We start from the raw sequence: 15,309 nt of genomic DNA, 5'->3' as shown, positions 1-15,309 counted from the left end.
AGCGCCATAATCTCTAATGAAATTGTTAAGATCGAATAACTATCACAAAGTCAAGTTCTTGTATAGAAAACTTTTTTATTTAAGAAGGTAGGATAGATTTTAAATAGATAGAAAATCGGTACGTATTATTGCCCAAAAYAGCGCTACATTCCCCAATGAAATTGTTCAGATCGGATCACTATAGCATATAGCTGTCATACAAACTGATCGATCCAAGTTAAGATAAATATCTCTTTAGGCCCTCTTATGCTATAAGAAATGCACCTGTTAAGCTTATTATAGTTTCGGTGCGGTCAAAGTTTTTTCATGTTTTAATTTCCATCGTCAATTAACCCTCTTTTTTTTTAATAGAATATATGTTTGATAACAACACTAAATTTTGATAGAAATATAATGATAAAATATGGTTGCGACGCCTTCTTTGTACTCACACCATTAAGCGTCAATACTGCGCCCTGCATGATCGCTCTTTCTTGTTCTTCAAAAGTAGCCCACTACTGACATCATCTAAAAAATTAAAAAAAAAAAAAACTCCACATATTATAATTTCTTTTAATGCAACAACTTTCCACCACACTTGCAGATCCTTTGTGCCACCGGTGCGTGACGAGGAGAGCGAAACCCAGCGCAAGGCACACGCCAAACGCGTGCGTGAGACGCGTCGCTCCACACAGGGCGTCACGTTGGACGAAATTAAGAGCGCCGAAGAGTTGGTTAARAAGAAAAACTCAAATATGAACAACAACAATAACAGCAGCAGCGTAAGTACACAATTAAAAGAAAAACTGTGCAAATTGTAACGCCAATCATAAGCTTATGATGATAGCAATTAAAAATCTATAAATTTATATTTATATATTGCTATTAATTACTAAATGAAAGCATACTTAGGCTATATATACATACATACTTACAAACATATGCCATATAATATAATACCATTACTACACAAAATGAAAAATTACAACAACGAAAAAAAGAAAAAAAAATATTGTAAACAATCATTATTTGTCATGCAGTTCTTTGTCAATTGTATAACTGTRCTTTTGTGTGAAATTGAACAACAGTCAAAAACAACTAAGACAACAACAATCATCTTGTCACGTGCAATGTCCCGCCGGTGTTTGTGTCACCAGAAAATTGCCACCATTTCCACCACCACCAATTTCACCATATCCACCACAAACGAATTCAGTTAACCACTGCAACCTTCAATTGCCAAAACTCATCTAAAATTAATATACTTGTTTGTACTATTACATATCTATCATGAGCAAACATGTTGTTGTTGCTGGTTACAGTCAATACTCCAAGTATTGAAATTTAAAATCACATTAAAATTGCTTCTGGAAGCGGTGTTGTTATATTATACATAATTATTAATGTTATTAAAAATGAATTTTAGGTTAAAATTTATATAGTACATATATCMAAAATTATATCGTTTGCTGGTTTTTTGATAATCAATTAATCGTAGTACCACCAAATACAAATATATCATTACAACCACCCAATCCAACCAAGCAACCACCAAACCAACTGTAATCCACCACAATCCACTTGTACACTTCAAATCTCACTCACTATATATCTCACCCCACTCACTACTGGRATTTGTGGCCACCCACCACCACCACCTAGGCTTTGGAACTACTATTATCTGACGGTGTTGCGGTATTGATTTTCGTTGTTTCAAATAATGTAAAATCAAATAATTATCTCCAAAACAACAAACATATATATGTACAYACATACATATTATATATATTATACATATATAGTATATACTAGCACAGCAGGTTAAACAGAAGTGAGCAATATGCAGGAAAGCCAACGAATTCATATAAAATCTACAGCACATGGATACACATACATGTAGACATACAATTTTTTTTTTTTAATAAAAAAATGTATTTACCTTTCTCGTGCATTTTGACGCTTTAATTATTGCGCTGTTTATTTAGTTTGCGCCAAGCGTGCCATTAACAAAAAAAAAATAAAAAAAAAAAAAAAAAAAAAATAAAAAAAAAAAAAAAAAAACAAAAATAAATAAAATAAAATAAAAATAACAGCGCAATCTGCTTACAAGCATTCAACGTTAGTTAAACAATAATAATAATAAAAAGCAGTTTGCGTAGACGCTTGTACGAAGCAGCAGCTGACAGCAACCGCCGCCGATACTTCTAATCGCATCCAAATATGCATTTGTGAGATCATCTGCACAGGATTACACACACTCGCGCCTTTCAAACTCTACTTCTATCTTTAACTACTTAACTGATTTGAATTAGTCACTTACTTAGGCAGCACTTTTTCGTAATCGWTTAAGGAAAATGTCGTTTTGTATTGCATAGTTGTATTTTAGTGTCCTTTTATTCAATTTACTTCTAAGTTATATACAAAATGTTATAAAAATTAGTTATTTTATGCAAGTACAATTTATATATATAATGAGGAATGCCATATCTTAATTAATATTTGATATTAGTACATTTATGCAAACATTTGTATGTAATTGTATTTTTCTAAAAAAGTATTTGATATTCATTATTTAGTTGATTTACAAGCTGTCTTAAAGTCTGAATTGTATTTGAATTTTATACAGGGTGTGACATCTTTTATACCGTTTGAAAACTAATTGACTAATTTTGAAAAAAGAAGAATTTAAAATAAACCCCTTTAACATCTGATATAACGGGGTTTTCAATAAGTAAATAATACAGAAACGGTTTGGGGTATTAATGAAATTCTKTATTTCTGTGAAAGTACATGGGACGCCATTATGTATGGAACTCGATTTCTTTTGCATGTGCACTATGGCCATGCTTGCCGACGTCCAGATGCTGAACCCAATTTTCGACGATTTAAATCGGKCRATACTGCTAYAATTTCAAGTTCGATACTCGTACAAGTTCATCAATCGTCGCTGGCTGGTTGGCATATACCATAGACTTGACGAGCCCCACAGGAAATAGTTTATTCGCACGACCGATGCGGCTAATTGACTTGGCCATTTCGTGAGATAACACGTTCACCAAAGTTGGTTTCCAATAAATGAATTGTGAAATTCGYTGTGTGGCTTGTGGCGCCGTCCTGTTACAACCACATATAGTCAAAGTCCATATTATCCAAATCGGACTAAAAAAAATTCGGTTATCATTGAGCGGTAGCGAATTCTATTCATAGTAACGTCCCGGTCTTGATCATTATGGAAGAATGGCCTAATGACCCCACTGACCCCATAAATCGCACCAATCCGCAATTTTATGGTGCAATTGTGACGCATGGAGTATGTGTGCATTGCTACATGACCTACATTGCATATTTTGTTTATTGAGGAAGCATTCAGCCAGAAATGAGCCTCATCGCTGAAGATGATTTTTCGAAGAAAATCTGGATCATTTTCAAGTTGTTGCTCAGCCCAATTCACAAACAGTCGACGATTCTGGTGATCTTGTAAGGATGTAGGTCAAGATCTGTTCGCTAAATCCGCCAGAACGACGTCACAGAGATGCCCAACGCTAGAGAACGACGTGTGAGAAACTGATTTGGGTCTTATTGGACGTAGCGCTCTTAAAGTTGTGGCCACTGACACCGAATTTCGGTAGTCAATTTTAATAATTTCAATTTGTTATTGGATCGTACATATATCTTTCCAAGATGAAATGGCAAACCTAACCAAAGAGAAATGTCAAAAGAGCGGAAAAACTTTTGTAGCGTTCCTACCAAAAAACTCCGTAGTTTTCCTACCAACATTAAGGATCGCACGCCTTGTTTTTGTCACCTGATTGAGAAATATGACTACGACATGAAATTTTTTGTTGATAGTTATGAAGATTATAGAATCAGTAGACTTTGATACAGCTTGTAAAATCTATGAAGTAGTCGTAAATATATCTTATATATGATTATTGTTATTGCAGTATTCGAAAATGAGATTTCGTTTTCAAATAGTGTAGTTTGTGATTAAAATTGCGAATTAATGTGAGTCCCTCGGCCTTTGTTTTTTTGATCGTTAAAGAAACATTGCCTATAATTAGGCGTATTATTAAAAAGTACATAAAAAGTTTGCTCAACTGAATTAAAATTTCAATAATTTCGTCAATACTGACGAAAGTGAGTTCATTTTTAATAAAAGTGGAATATGAAATTTTGATTTTTTTTTCATTTTTAATAAAAGTATCATAGTTTTGAAATTATTGTTTTTTCACAACTTAGAAATATATTTTTTAACACATTCAACTTTTTTTCTTCAAAAGTGGAAGGAGACATTAATTTACAAAATCTTTGTAATCACTTTTTTTTTATTCGAAAATAAGTTATCAAACATAATGATGTTTTCAGAATATGTATTTTGAGCTGAAAATTTTACTCAATGCTTTAAATATAAATCAAATTAATTTTTTCGTAATGATTTCAGCTAAAACTAGGTTGCCTTTGGTTTAGTTTGTTTTCAGTTGGCAAGATTAGTACTGAAAATTTAGAGAAATAAGTTTTTGGCGTCATTTCCATGTACAAATATATCAAAAAAAAAAAATCGCGACAAATTAATTTGTATGAAAAAAATTTCAAATACTACCGCAATTACAGACATTTTTGAATGTGGCCTTTTGCTATTTGTGAAAAATAACAGTTCTTTTATATAAATCCGCAATGTTTTTAGCACCAATACCCATAAAATTGAGCAAAAATTTTAAGAGTAGCAAGTTAAAAGCAACAAAATCAAACAGTAGAAGTAATGAAAGTAACTGCAAATTGGTCATACCTCACGAGGTAATTGTCGAATGCAACCGCTGAAAACGAAGTCTCACGAATAAGCATTGCGAAGCGTTTTCGTTTAACTATTCAGTAGTGATATTATATTTGTGCGTTTGCATGAGTTGCAATATGGAATCTGCATGAATATTTTATCGTAAAATTATATAAAAATATTTTGTAAAAATTAAAAATTTTGCATTTATGAACCTTTTGATAAGAGCGATAAAAAAACGCCTTAACAAWTGCAATATTATAGTGTTTTTGTTAAACATGGAATTTTTTTATTTAGATATACATACATACTTACCGTATATGTAGCGCAAATATACCGTACACACATATAACACTTACAACAACCCAATAGCAAATATGTTTACGTTAAACTAAAAACCAAAATTATTAACAGAATGAAACGCAAGTAGCTACAGCAATAGCAGGAACAATTCCGACAACATCAGAACAACAAGAAGTTGAATCTATTGAGGCGCCACACACAGAACCGTCAGTAGGCGCCACACAAACGCTGCCAGCCACAGAAACGCCGCTTGCGTCACAGAGCCAAATCGCGGATGGCGACGAAACAACGGTCGCAGACCAACAAGCCAATCGTGCGGATTGCATGCCAGCAGAGGAGAGTGATAGGGAGGAGGAGGAAGAGGAAGAGAAAGAATGTGCTCAGCAGGATGATGAAGCTGTTGTGGACAATGATGGCGAGGATGTTTCCGCCTCTTTCACAATTGTGGCGCCAACTAGAAAGAACTCTAGTACGAAGGCAACAATGCTGGATGATACCACAACGGATGATGCCACAACCACCGATGATAACGATGAAGAGGTGAGTGCCACATACACGTTGACACCGCGTCATTCGTTTGTCGGCAGCGCAACACCCACCGAAACTGTGGAAACGACGATAGTGGTCACGCCACCAGAAATCATAATCAATGAAAGCGATTTAGATAGCAAAACGGTACGAAAAAAAGACGATACATATGAAATGGAGTATGAAAATGTGCCTGAGAGTGCGAACAAGCTTGAGATTGATGCCGACATTGAGAATGAGCATGCGGATGAGTCAAGTGAGTCTGAACAGCAGAAGGAAAACGAAGAGGTGACAGAAATAGCAAATTTAAGCAAGGCCAACGATGTACAAGTCGAGCTAGAGGCGGACGACGAAGAAGAATTGCTAGAAGAGAGGGCGGTAGATGCCGAAGAGGATGTGGAATCAGTAGATAGTGAAATTATTGAAATTAACGAGTTTGAAAATGAAAAGACTGAAAGCTCTGCCGCCAAAGAGTTGGCTACTTATGAAATAAGCGCTCCTAAATCACACATATCCACTGGCAATAACTCAGCCGAGTCATCGGCTGTTACACAAACTGAACGTGCACRCCATAACACATTAATTCCATTGCCGCTGGTTGACGTGGCGTCTAGTAATGTGGCGCGTGCCACAGATGCTACACCGGCCACGCCCACCAACACGAGCGCGAATACGCCCACACTCGAAAGTCCTGTACGCTTGCGCGACAAACGTATACCTTACGAYCCGGACAGCAACAATGCCTTAACGTTAGCCGAACGCCTACGTTATGAAGCGAGCAAATACAGCGCTGTCGGCGATAGTGACGAGTCGTCGTCATCGTCGACAGTCGTTAGTAAAACACGCTCACTACCAGCGGCGTCGCTGGCAAGTGATGCCGATGCCATAAATGAACTATCAACAAATTACGGTAAAATTTCACTCAGCAGTCGCCGCAGCTTGGACTCATCCTCACTGTCATTGCACGGCAACAACGAGAGCCAAGCAGCTCAGGCGTCATCTAATGACACCCAAACCTTACAAAGTGCTATCAGTAGTATTAGTAGTTGTAGTAACGGTAGCGGTACAGCGTTTGTGGCAAATACAACAACAGCGACGGCGCCGAGCAGCAGCAGCAGTTGCAATAATAGTACAATGGCTGAGCGRCGTCCTTCTTGGCGTTTAAAATTCGATGCTGGCTGTAAGGTAATGCATTGTTGTACGATCCCATAGTACAAAACAAAAACCAAACAAAAATTACGATTTTTWAAAATTCAAAATACCCACCAAAATAGACCAACCCAACAGTTTGTCGACTCTTACGTTGTCGAGTTTGCAACACGCGTACGTTCGTTTGTCGTGTTTGTAGTTTGAAAAAAGAAGAAAAAAATCAACTTTTGTAAAAATGTTTGGTAGAAATATACGCCACTTGTTATGAATTACTTTAGAAAGTGCAARAGGGGAAGTAAACGCATATATTTTAATTTATATGCATTGTATATTATAGTGTTATTTTTGTTAGTAGTGCCTCCACCAACCACCAAACCATCAAAAAAGTCAAAAATCAAGTATCAACACCAGCGTTGCCAACACGAAACACAAAGCTTTTTCGATTTTCTTTATATGCATTGAAAAAGACAAAAGAAGATGCTTCAAAGCCAAACATATTTACATACAGACAGTCATGAAAACATAATTGTAAACTTTTGAATACACTTTACTTACGTAAATAACCGATTATGGCCATAAAAAATTGTAATAATTTAAATTTAAAAAATTAATTAACATAATTTATTGGTACACGGATTAGTCGCATAACTGTGAAATATTATATCAATTTTTTAATTGTTTAAACAAGAGAAAAAATTTTAATTTCGTTTTTGTGCACAAATTTTATAAAAATTGTTTAGTAGAAAACATTTTAATTTTAAAGAAAAAAATTTAATTCCTCTTTGTAAGGAAAAAATCTAATATATTTTGTTAAATTTATGTACAATAATTCTTTTAAGTTCTTATAAAAAAAAATAGTATTAAGGAGTTACTTGGATTTCCTCGGGTAAAAAACAGCATTTTTCAATGTTTTTTTATGTTTAAAATGAATTGTTTTATTAAAAGTTTTTATTATAACAAACATACTCTATTAACAAAAAATTTCTAAAATTTTTGGAAAAAATATTTTAAACTCGGTCATTGCGACCCCATTTCCGGTGACCCCTCGGAAAAACGATGCGCCGCGTTGGCAGGATAAATCCTTACAGGATCATTTAAAGTGAAAAAATACGTGTTTTAGTTAAAACCTTAACTTAGAACTTGGATGAAGGAACAAAATTTTAATTTTTGACAGAMATTTTTAAAAAATTATGAAAATTTCAGTAAAAGTTTCGCTACWTTTTTGTTTTTTTCAAATAGTAGTAATCGAAAAAAATCCTTCGTCCAAATCTTTCAGAATTGTATCTCAAAGACTTCTGTAAATTTTCATGAAGATCGGTAGAGTAGTTCTCGAGAAATATTACCAACCGACTTCAAAAACACAATTTCGTGCAAAACGGGTTTAAAGACGACGCACTTAACCTATCTAGCCTCGAGCGCACAAGTTCTCAAGGTTGTATCTCCGAAACTATTACTCGRATCAACTTGACTGGACAATTGTAGAATTAAATAAGAAATCGATTTTTTGAAACCCGTAAACCCATGTAACTCTTAAACATCAAATAAGWGTTTACAATGCGCTAAATTACTTATTGCAATTCAAAATTTGTATAAATATTTCACGTTAAGTTTACTTAATGCCTAATATCAAAATTATTTATTTTTAACTTTGAAACCATAATATACTTCTATATACACTTAATTAATATTAATTTTTACTTCATTAATTTTATATACTTTTTTGTAAAAATTAGCTATTAATATTGTACTACCCGTATTTATACCTAAACTGAAAAGTAATTGGAAGTAGTTACTAGCTTGTATCGTAAACCTATTYAAAAACAGTAGAGACTAGTAAAGCCTATCTCTCACATATCCTATTCTACTCATGCCTTCTTTCATCATTTTATTGTTGTTTTCACCACTAATTGTTGTTGCTTAACTCATTAATGTTTATTGTAAATAATAAACGAAAAATTTAATCCTTAGCTGTTATACAATATTATACATGTCTACATCAACCTTAACTTGTATAGCCCACTAAGCGCCTACAACCCGCCTACTTAAAGCATAACGAGTGTATGTATGTATTTGTTATATTATTTTGCACCACTACACACTCACCAATTTATGTACTCACATTTTTCTGCTTTTCCATTAAAACACCTTACTGCTTTTTGCCAACACATCTAATCGTTATCATCTGTGTCTAAAATTTAATTTGAAAAAGGTTCAACTAATTGTTAGTTTTCAATTTTTACATGTTTTTTTTAATTATAAAGTGTATAAGTGTTGGGTATAAAACAGTGTTAAAGTTATGTCCAGTTTCATAATTTCTGTTTGCATTTAGCACTTTGATTTGAAGGACTAGAGACACTGTGTGTACTCAAACATCCATCATCCATTTGGTTAGAGCGTTTTTGCAGGAGTGTGTTTTTTCTCAACCGGTTTCATTTTTAAGATTTGGTTTTATAAAAGTTGGATACAAAGAGCAAATTTATATGAAAAAAGTAGTGTGAAAACTGCTTGGAAAAYTACTTTTATACCAAAACAATTAAACAAAAGTTTCCCTTAGTATTGTTTTTCGATTAGTAACTTTACATTTATAAGTTCTTAATATTGTGGTTTTTGTAAGAGCTACAATTTTTCTTAAAATTAAATGCTTTTGAGAAATGAAACCGTGGAGAGTGGCCTTTGACGGTTGTAAATACGTTTTCCTTCCGATTGCTTATGTCCAGCTATCACATGAAACCTCATGAGAAAATTAAACGTATTTCCCATCTATTCTAAATTTCATACAACGGTTTCTTATTCTTACTGTAGTATCTCTGGCTTTATTAACCACCACCATTCTAGCTTTATATCAAAGTATTCTGCTGCCAAATCCTAAAAATGTTGCCTATTCTGCCTATTTTTTTAATTTTTTGGTTAACTTAATGAGATTAAGAACTGGAAGTATATACGGGATTTAAGATACTTATGTTGTTGTTGTTATAGGAGTAGAATTCTGCAGAACTGAGAGTCCTTGGCGGAAAAAAATCCGGGTCCGTTCCGGTTACGTAAACACGACTTTCGTGGGAACGATTGAAGATTCTTATCTTACCATCTGATCAAATTTGCCTTCAGTGCCTTCAGAGAATTATGATTTTTTTCGAATTCGGCTTATTTTTGAAGTGCCATTCAATATTTTCGACGTCATATTCATAAAYCCACRTCTAAATATAAATGTAGGATCCTCAGCTACGTTGCCTCAGCATCTCTTTTGCCACCTCTAAGGACTTAACCTCACTTTCTGACTTTGGCAGAAARTCATGTTTGTCTGCTGTTACGGTTGGGGTTTGAACTTTGATCGTTTTCTGACATATTTTGTTCAATAATTCTCCACTTGTTATTAAATGTTTTCAAAATAGAAATATTAGATAATAAATKAAATATAAATTGGAAAAATTAAAAAAAAAATTGTCAAAAGACTTCTATACTTTTTTGACTGCTTATTTCAAAGACCCTATTTAAGCTGTTATTCCAGYCATKTAAGCTTAAATTAGGTAAGAATCTCGGAATTCGAGATACCCAGCTGTAAGTCTGTAAATATTGTACTTTGACACCCTTAAATTTGTCTCAAAACCTACATATGGTAGATACACCATATGTACTATAATGACTGGACTATGTAGCATACATCATCTGTTAAGTAAAAATTTAGGTTTACCTCAGAAAACTTCAAAATTAGTATGTTTTCTTGTATTCAACACAATCAAAAAGCAATCGAAATCTTTTTTCAATAGAAGCTAATTCTTATACACATGAATACACACTCAAAACGAAAAATTTATAATGTTTAATCATTAATATGGTTTTGGTAAAAATATATATTTCTACACTGAAAAAAAAAACTTAACTTACAACTTCAATTTGTTACTAGAAAAATTCTGTTTTGAAAATTTAATAGTAAAAAAAAATTTGTAGAAAAAGGACATACCCGCACCCTGTAGTTGTGKCGTTGACACGTTTATCCGTAAATTGTTCTGTGCTTTGGTGTACCCGTTTTATAAACCTGCAAACATACATACAACWACATACCTAATTGTGACGTAGAACGTTTACCACCCACCCTAAGTATTTGACTACCTACATAAATACCCTGTATTAACGAGCGGTTTCGAGCTATCGACACACAATCAGGACACATTTTGCTGTAGCCTTAATTTGACATATAAACATACAAACAAACATAGAATGCAAGCCAACGTCATAGACGTAATTACTAATATAAGAAAATTTTCGATAAATTTCAAAATTTAGTTCAAATTGGAAGATGCATCRAGTGGGAATACATTTCCGCCAAATAACAGCACAATTATACCGAGCGCGCCAGCTGTTATTGCCGCTGCCAATTTATCGTCAACCATATCACAACGGCGCATCAACAGTAATTCATGTAAGTATCATTAAGCCTATAGTACGGCTATAATAATTCCTTCRTAATATAACATAATCTTAATTTCCTTACAGTGAACTCGTCGAATCAATCGTTRAACTCAATTGGACGACCTGTATCCGCACCAGTCAATGCCACCACATCCACCACATTACTTAGCAATGATACTCACAGCGAGGGTGTTAGCATTTTCGGCCGACGACTCACCGGTGGCAGCACCAATAGCACTTATAGTAGCAGCGCCACAACCCCAGCAACTACCACGACAACGTCTACTGCATCCACAACAACAGCTAACGTCACAGCCGCCACCGCTAATTCGACGTCGAAAACTAATGATGATAAAGGTAATGCAATTTTGTGATCTTTTTTTGTTATTTTCTTCAACAAATTCTTTGTTTTTTTTTATTTGTTTAGATAATGACAAAGAAAATGATAACCGCAATTTGGCTGCTCAATCGGCCATACAACGAAGAAGAAAACCAAAACGAAGATCCACCGGCGTTGTGCATATCGATATGGATGTAAGTGGCTTTTATTTGAAGTAGTTAACGTTAACTGATGTTGCATTTTCACAAAAATGTTTTTCTGAAAATAWTCTTGGCTATAGCAACTACTTAATAGTAGTATTTTCGATAACAGTCGCGTCTACACAACAAAAAATTACAGCATTCGCGGTATATTGACGTAAATACCGTACATATAGGGTTTTTGTAATTAATATAAAGTGTGTTTTTAGGGAACATAATTTTTGTAAGACATTGTCAAAAATGTTTCAATTAAGAGGACGTCCCATGGAAACCAGCCTGTTGGCCAAATTTTGCACCACTTTTTTAAGCATGAATGTTTTTTCAATTGGTTATTACTTTTTTTGCGTTAGAAAAAAATTGGGGAATTGCCAAATTGACAGTTCTTGCCCGAAGATAAAATCGACTCCATTTCGTTCATAAAGGAGGGTGTCAGCTGTTAAATCACAATCACTGAGATGAGAGATCAAAGTTGTTGTTGTTGTAACAGTTATTAACACCATGTTTTTGTGCCGAGGGGCAAGTTGTCATTGATATCTGATCGGAGGCCCAGAAATGGTGACGTTTTTCCAAGGTGTGTGGGAAGGACCATAGGTAGAGAGATGTTAGACAAKTGGGACTTAGAGGTGGTTAAAGCCATGCAGGAACTCATTGCGCGTTGGACGTATGTATGTATAAGGGTCGGTTCGGGAGATAGGAGTTTAACCTATGCGTTGCAACTCAAACTCTTCCACTGTTTTGGGTGGTTTGACTTCAAGTACGCCRTTGATTGAAAAGGATTCGTCAATCAAGGAGTGATCTCTTCATGCTCTTGGGAGGTGGTTCCGCTCAAAGCAGATAACTACGAAACGCATCCGAACAGAAAATTTTGTTCAATGATCTAATAATTACTACGACAAGTAAACCATACTAGAAAATAGTTTCAAATTTGTTCGCGCTCATAATAAGACAATAGAGGCTTTGACAGCCCATTTGACTGTTATTACTTTAGAAAATTACATACTTCTAAAAAACACCCTGTATAGTGTATATTGGTTTACACCAGTTTAAAGCGGTTTAAATTTTGTTATTGGTATTTATTCGAAATATTGATTATAAATCCGTCAAACAAAAAGCTTAGAAGCGATAAATTTYTAAATTCCGTACTTGGGCTTTTTTCCGATTTTTGCATCTGCRAGATACAAGTATTCCAAATATGAAATTTTGAAACGCAATTACAATTTTCAAGCGCAAGTGTCGGCAAAATGGCTAATCGTTTGACTTTTTTTTTTATTTATTGTGCATTTCAATTCGTTAGGCGTCTGTTGTGTTTACGTACACACAACATAGACTTTGATTAATTGCGGTAATTTATGAATTTTATGCATTTTAAATACGGAAATTTACAATACGAAATTTTTAAAATTTTATTTCTCTATTTTCTTGCTTGCATTTACAGGAGCTCGATCCAGAGCGGCAAGATTCAGCAAACGATGCGGAAGAGAAAGATAAGGAGAAAGAGGTGAGCATCTTTAAAATGCATTTTGCTCTTAACAATTGCAAATATTTGTGGGTAGTGTGCTCATAAATATTTCTAATTGATGATGTGGTTTTTATTGCAATAATAAATAATATTTACAATAATGGCAACAACAATATACAAAATAATTTTAGTCATACAATATTTCTAAAAATAAAGAAAAAAAAACTTTTGACATTTTAAAAATATTTTCTGCTTATAAAGTGACACATTATTTATGGTTTACATATATCTCTCAATATTTTTAAAATTTTTTTTTATGATTATGATGCTAAAGTGATTAGACTGTACACCTAAGAAAACTGAATTCATGTGTAATTGTAATTTTTGAACGCGAAACTAGTGTCCAATAAGTTGCAACGTGCACTTGTACCAGTGTTCATATGAATATACATTTGTGCATTAATATCTACACGGAAATTAAATCAGCACTTGGTACTTACTACATACAATATAAAATCGAATTTATGGAATGTATTTTTGATTGCCTTAAAATGCTGATTTTCAATGTGTTTATACACATGTCTATAACACACGAATTTCGGACAATATATACACATCCCCACGGGCGGTAAACATTAAAAGTAAAATTTATTTAATTAAAGTGTAAAAAGTATTTTCTTAAGCTAATTAAGTTGGAATGGCGTCACACCTTCGAGCGATTGCTGCAATTTGCATATGTGGCTACATTTGCGTGGGTTGCTGCTCAAAAGCACTTACAACTACAGTGCTGGCGTACTAATCGGAAACGAATTTTTTTTCAATAAATTTTTTTTTAAATTTTTTATTAAAAATTCTTTTAAAATTTCTAATCCGCAAAAACGTATTGAAAATTTCGTACTAAATTTTTGATCCCAAATACCGCATTAAAAAATTAAACATTTTAATCCTAAATATCGTAATCTTAAAAATGTAATTAAAAATTGTAAATTTGATTAATCCAAAATTTTGGCATAAAAAATCGCAATCCTGAATAAATCGAAAACGTATAACACCCTTTTTTGTAGTCTCTAAACTTAAAAAGGGCGACGCCTCAAATTTATGCAGAAAGCGCCTAAATATAGGCAACATAATATTTCCTAATTAGTTGTTTTCTCTTATTAWCCAATGTAAGCGTCCGCCTGGTGCTTTTAATTCAGCAAAATTTAATTTAGCTTATGCTAATGTTCTCTTTGGAGTATCGATATCTTTTCTATACCCTGAAGAGTTTGTAATACCATGAAGAAAACGTGTATACCATATATATCATATGGCATGGCCATCTTTCACATAATTTTCTTCTCAAGCATTCTCATTTTCTCTCTACATAGCTCACTTTGCTTATACATAGCTGTCATACAAACTAAGCACTCAAAACCAAGTCTATGTATAGAAAACTTTTTTATTTTAAAAGATTTCTTCACGAAATTCGGCTTGGATTATTGTTAACTGCAACGCTCCAATCTTCGAGGAAATTGTTTAGATCGGACCAATATAGAATATAGCTACCGTACAAATTGCCTGAACAAAATCAAGTCCATTTATAGAAAACTTTTTTAATTGATTATATTACTTCACGAAATTTRGCATGGTTTATTGTACAAGGCAATGATACAATCTCAGAACATATTGTTCAGGTGGAACCACTATAGCATATAGCTGCCATWYACATTGTCCGATCAAAATCAAGTTCTTGTTTTGGAGCTTATTTACCATACCTGTGAAAATTATTATAACTTCGGTTCCTAATAAGTTCCCTATAGACTGTATTTGCACGACGGCAATTGCAATTTGGTTCGCAAAAATCTTCCCATTAAATTTTTTTGCGTTTTAACCAAATCCCAGCCAGGACAAGGCTACTCGACGGCGTTGTATTGTGGTCACTCACTATGCTGCAGCACGTTTATTGTCTGTACATCAATCGGCTGTCTCAGTCAGCGCAGCTGTTTAGCATTAATTACCTGCCGTTCGTGGCTGCAATGACCCACTTGCTGCACGCAGTTTTGGCTTAGTTAATGTGAGATGTATATTTTTACGGTTATCTGCATGTATTATTTACAGCATACCCCACGCGCACAWGCGTGCAAATACATGTGTGTGGCCTACTTAGGCGCTGGGCGCACACAAACACATTCAT

General features: G+C 34.0%; 1 protein-coding gene across 1 annotated transcript in view; it reads left to right on the top strand.

The window, feature by feature from the left end:
* The window catches only part of LOC108967737 (protein phosphatase 1 regulatory subunit 12B), a gene marked incomplete in the record, with an annotated part of 67,229 nt that overhangs the window by 32,033 nt on the left and 19,887 nt on the right, over positions 1 to 15,309 (top strand). Inside the window, 6 exon segments of the mRNA XM_018931339.1 lie at positions 584 to 761; positions 5,165 to 6,766; positions 11,012 to 11,147; positions 11,222 to 11,494; positions 11,565 to 11,671; positions 13,113 to 13,175. Of these exon segments, the coding sequence (XP_018786884.1) occupies positions 584 to 761; positions 5,165 to 6,766; positions 11,012 to 11,147; positions 11,222 to 11,494; positions 11,565 to 11,671; positions 13,113 to 13,175 (2,359 nt within the window).

The sequence above is a fragment of the Bactrocera latifrons genome, unplaced genomic scaffold (genome assembly GCF_001853355.1).
Source record: "Bactrocera latifrons isolate USDA-ARS-PBARC rearing strain unplaced genomic scaffold, ASM185335v1 scaffold_197, whole genome shotgun sequence".
NCBI classification, from domain to species: domain Eukaryota; kingdom Metazoa; phylum Arthropoda; class Insecta; order Diptera; family Tephritidae; genus Bactrocera; species Bactrocera latifrons.
This window is presented reverse-complemented; position numbering and strand designations above follow the sequence as displayed.